The 4094-nt window shown below is 38.3% G+C and overlaps 1 protein-coding gene across 1 annotated transcript; it reads left to right on the forward strand.

The window, feature by feature from the left end:
- Positions 1123 to 3806, forward strand: LOC110269489. Its single transcript, XM_021117353.1, has 2 exons — positions 1123 to 1467; positions 3261 to 3806. The coding sequence occupies exons 1-2, from the start codon at positions 1123 to 1125 to the stop codon at positions 3804 to 3806; spliced, it is 891 nt and encodes a 296-aa protein (XP_020973012.1).

Here is a 4094-nt window from a genome sequence, read left to right on the forward strand (position 1 = left end):
TTCGGTAAAAGATGAGGATCACTTAAAAGGATTTAAATCCCAAGATCCCTTAGAGAAAATTAATTTGGGATCTGTTGATGATGTTTGAATTACTTATATCTGTAAAGATCTTGCGGATCCTTTTCAAATTGAACTTTTCCATCTTTTACATGAATTTAAAGATTGTTTTTCTTGGTATTATCATGAGATGCCGGTCTCAATCGTTCTCTCGTAGAACATCGATTAGCATTAAAATCGAATGCTCGACCTGTGAAGCAAACTCCTCGACGTTTTGCTCCAGAAATCAATCAAAAGATTAAGAAAGAAATAGAACGGTTGATTAAAGTAAAATTTATTCATACCGCATGTTATCATGAATGGGTTTCGAATATTGTTCCTGTGATGAAGAAAAATGGAAAATTAAGGGTGTGTATTGATTTTAGAGATTTGAATAATGCCACCCCGAAAGATGAATATTTCATGCCCATAGCATATATGTTAATCAATTCTGTAACAGGGAACGACAGTTTAAGTTTTATAGACGGTTTTTCAGGATATAACCAAATCTTCATTGCGGAAGATGATGTGTCCAAAACTGCTTTCCGTTGTCCCGGAGCATTAGGCACTTATGAGTGGGTAGTTATGCCTTTTGGTTTAAAAAATACTAGTGCAACTTACCAACATGCAATGAATGCCATATTCCATCAGTATATTGGGAGATTTATGAAGGTATATATTGATGATGTCATGGTTAAGTCAAATTCAGTGAATCAACACATTGATCACTTAAGAAAGGCATTTATAACTATGCGGAAAAAGGGATTAAAAATGAATCCTTTAAAATGCGCCTTTGGTGTGTCGGCAGGAAACTTCCTAGGTGTTGTTGTTCACAAAAAAGGGATTGCAATCGATAAGAGTAAAGCTGATACAATTTTGGCATTGTCTTCTCCTAAATCGGAAAAAGAAGTGCAATCGTTCTTGGAGAAAGTAAATTATCTTTGAAGGTTTATTTTGAATCTTTCTGATCGAACTTGAGTATTTTTACCTTCAGTAAAACTAAAAAATGATTCACAGTTTGAATGGAAACATGAGCATTAACAGACATTCGAATCGATAAAGTCTTATTTATCTAAGGCTCCAATAATGGCGAATGTTCGCCCATATGAGTCCTTGAAATTGTACATTGCAGCATCTACAAACACAATTGGGTGTATGTTAGCCCAAGATGATGAGAATGGACATGAACGGGCGATTTATTACCTTATTCGAGTTTTGACCGATATCGAGGCAAGGTATTCCCCAGTAGAAAGATTGTGTTTATCCTTATACTATGCATGCATGAAATTAAAGTGTTATATGGTAGCTAAACCTGTCAAAGTTGTTGCACAAACTGATCTTGTCAAGTACATGTTGAGTTTTCCAATGTTACGAGGTTGTTCGGGAAAATGGATGTTAGCTTTGCCAGAATTTGATTTGCAGTATGTCCCTGTGATGAGCGGATAATTTATACGCTTTTTGGCATTATTTTTAGTATGTTTTTAGTAGGATCTAGTTACTTTTAGGGATGTTTTTATTAGTTTTTATGTTGAATTCACATTTCTGGACTTTACTATGAGTTTGTGTATTTTTCTGTGATTTTAGGTATTTTCTGACTGAAATTGAGGGACTTGAGCAAAAATCAGATTCAGAGGTTGAAGAAGGACTACTGATGCTGTTGGATTCTGACCTCCCTGCACTCAAAGTGGATTTTCTGGAGCTACAGAACTCAAAATGGCGCGCTTCCAATTGGTTGGAAAGTAGACATCCAGAGCTTTCCAGCAATATATAATAGTCCATACTTTGGCCGCGTTTAGACGATGCAAAAGGGCGTTGAACGCCAGTTTTATGCTGCAGTCTGGAGTTAAACGCCAGAAACACGTCACGAACCAGAGTTGAATGCCAAAAACACGTTACAACTTGGCGTTCAACTCCAGAAGAAGCCTCTGCACGTGTAAACCTCAAGCTCAGCCCAAGCACACACCAAGTGGGCCCCGGAAGTGGATTTATGCATCAATTACTTACTTCTGTAAATCCTAGTAACTAGTTTAGTATAAATAGGACTTTTTTACTATTGTATTGGACATCTTATGATTTTTTAGTTCATCTTTGGATCATATTGATCACATATGGGGGGGGGGGGCTGGCCATTCGGCCATGCCTGAACCTTTCACTTATGTATTTTTCAACGGTAGAGTTTCTGCACTCCATAGATTAAGGTGTGGAGCTCTGCTATTCCTCATGATTTAACGCAAAGTACTACTGTTTTATATTCAATTCAACTTATTTCGCTTCTAAGATATCTATTCGTACCCAAGAACATGATGAATGTGATGATATGTGACGCTCATCATCATTCTCACTTATGAACGCGTGCCTGACAAACACTTCCGTTCTACATGCAAACAAGCTAGAATGAATATCTCTTGGATATCTAATACAGGGGACCGAGTCCGAGTTATTAGTATCTTCGTGGTATAAGTTAGAACCCATGGATGGCCATTCCTGAGATCCGGAAAGTCTAAACCTTGTCTGTGGTATTCCGAGCAGGATCTGGGAAGGGATGGCTGTGACGAACTTCAAACTCGCGAGTGCTGGGCGTAGTGACAGACGCAAAAAGGAGGGTGAATCCTATTCCAGCATGATCGAGAACCTCCAGATGATTAGCCATGCCGTGACAGAGTATTTGGACCATTTTCACAGAGAGGATGGGATGTAGCCATTGACAACGGTGATGCCCTTACAGAAAGCTTGCCATGGAAAGGAGTAGGACTTGTTGGATGAAGACAGCAGGAAAGCAGAGGTTCAGAGGAACAAAAGCATCTCTATATGCTTATTTGAAATTCTCACCAATGAATTACATAAGTATTTCTATCTTTATTTTCTGTTTATTTATTATTATTATTCGAAAACTCCATAACCATTTGATATCTGCCTGACTGAGATTTACAAGATGACCATAGCTTACTTCATACCAACAATCTCCGTGGGATCGACCCTTACTCACGTAAGGTTTTATTACTTGGACGACCCAGTGCACTTGCTGGTTAGTTGTGCGAAGTTGTGAAGTTATGTTTGGACCATGGTATTGTACACCAGTTTGTTGGCGCCATTGCCAGGGAGAGAACGAACAATAAATTTTACAACCTCAGAGTAACAATTTCGCATACCACCCAGCAAAAGCTATGAAAGGCCAGGTTATTGCAGATTTTTTAGTTGATAACTTGAATAATTTGAATGGATAGGGGGCAAATGTACTCGACGTTAAAGTCGATTATTGGAAGTTATATTTTGATAGATCGAAGCACAAGGATGGTGCAGGGGTAGGAATTCTCATTGTGTCACTAGAAGGAATCCCATCAGAATTTTTGTTCGAGCTAAAGTATCCTTTCTCGAATAATATGGCAGAATATGAGGCTTTGATTTTAGGCTTGGAAATCTTAATTGGGAAAGGTGCTTTGGAAGTCCAGATCTTAGGGAATTCTCAATTGGTCTTGAAACAATTGTCAAAGGAGTTCAAGTGTAACAATGAGACGTTGCAGAAATATTTTGCAACGGCTTGGGAATTGTTAACTTCTTTTCGAAAAGTCTCACTGGTCTATATCCCAAGGATCCAGAATGAAATTTCTAATGAGTTGGCCCAGATTGCTTCAAGGTATAGGATAGGCGCAGAAACATTAAAAAAGTTGGCAAATATCCGCCAAATATTGGTGCCTATGGATGAAAGAGATGTTTATGTGTGGATAATTGGGAAGATAATGATTGGAGGAAACCCATTGCTGTGTATTTAAAGAATCCTAGCATTCGAGTCGATAGAAAGATAAAATTGCGAGCAATGAATTTTGTCTTTTATGGCTGATGAGTTGTAGAAGAAAGGAATCGAAGGGAGTCTTTCGAGATGTCTAAGTCAAGATGATAAAGACAATGCTGTAGGAGAAGTCCATAAAGGCATATGTGGTGCTCATCAGGTTGGGATGAAAATGACATGGGTACTATATCGAAATCATGTCTATTGGCCCTCCATGATCAAATATTATATCAAATACGCAAAGGCGTGTCAAAAATGTCAAAGGCATGGG

This window comes from Arachis ipaensis, chromosome B03 (genome assembly GCF_000816755.2).
Source record: "Arachis ipaensis cultivar K30076 chromosome B03, Araip1.1, whole genome shotgun sequence".
In the NCBI taxonomy this organism is placed as follows: domain Eukaryota; kingdom Viridiplantae; phylum Streptophyta; class Magnoliopsida; order Fabales; family Fabaceae; genus Arachis; species Arachis ipaensis.

Bases quoted from the DNA above. Each gene is read 5' to 3' on its own strand.
- LOC110269489 (XM_021117353.1), top strand. From the start codon at position 1,123: ATGGCGAATGTTCGCCCATATGAGTCCTTGAAATTGTACATTGCAGCA. The intron at 1,468-3,260 runs GTGATGAGCGGA...TTGAATGGATAG, and splicing joins TTGATTTGCAGTATGTCCCT to GGGGCAAATGTACTCGACGT.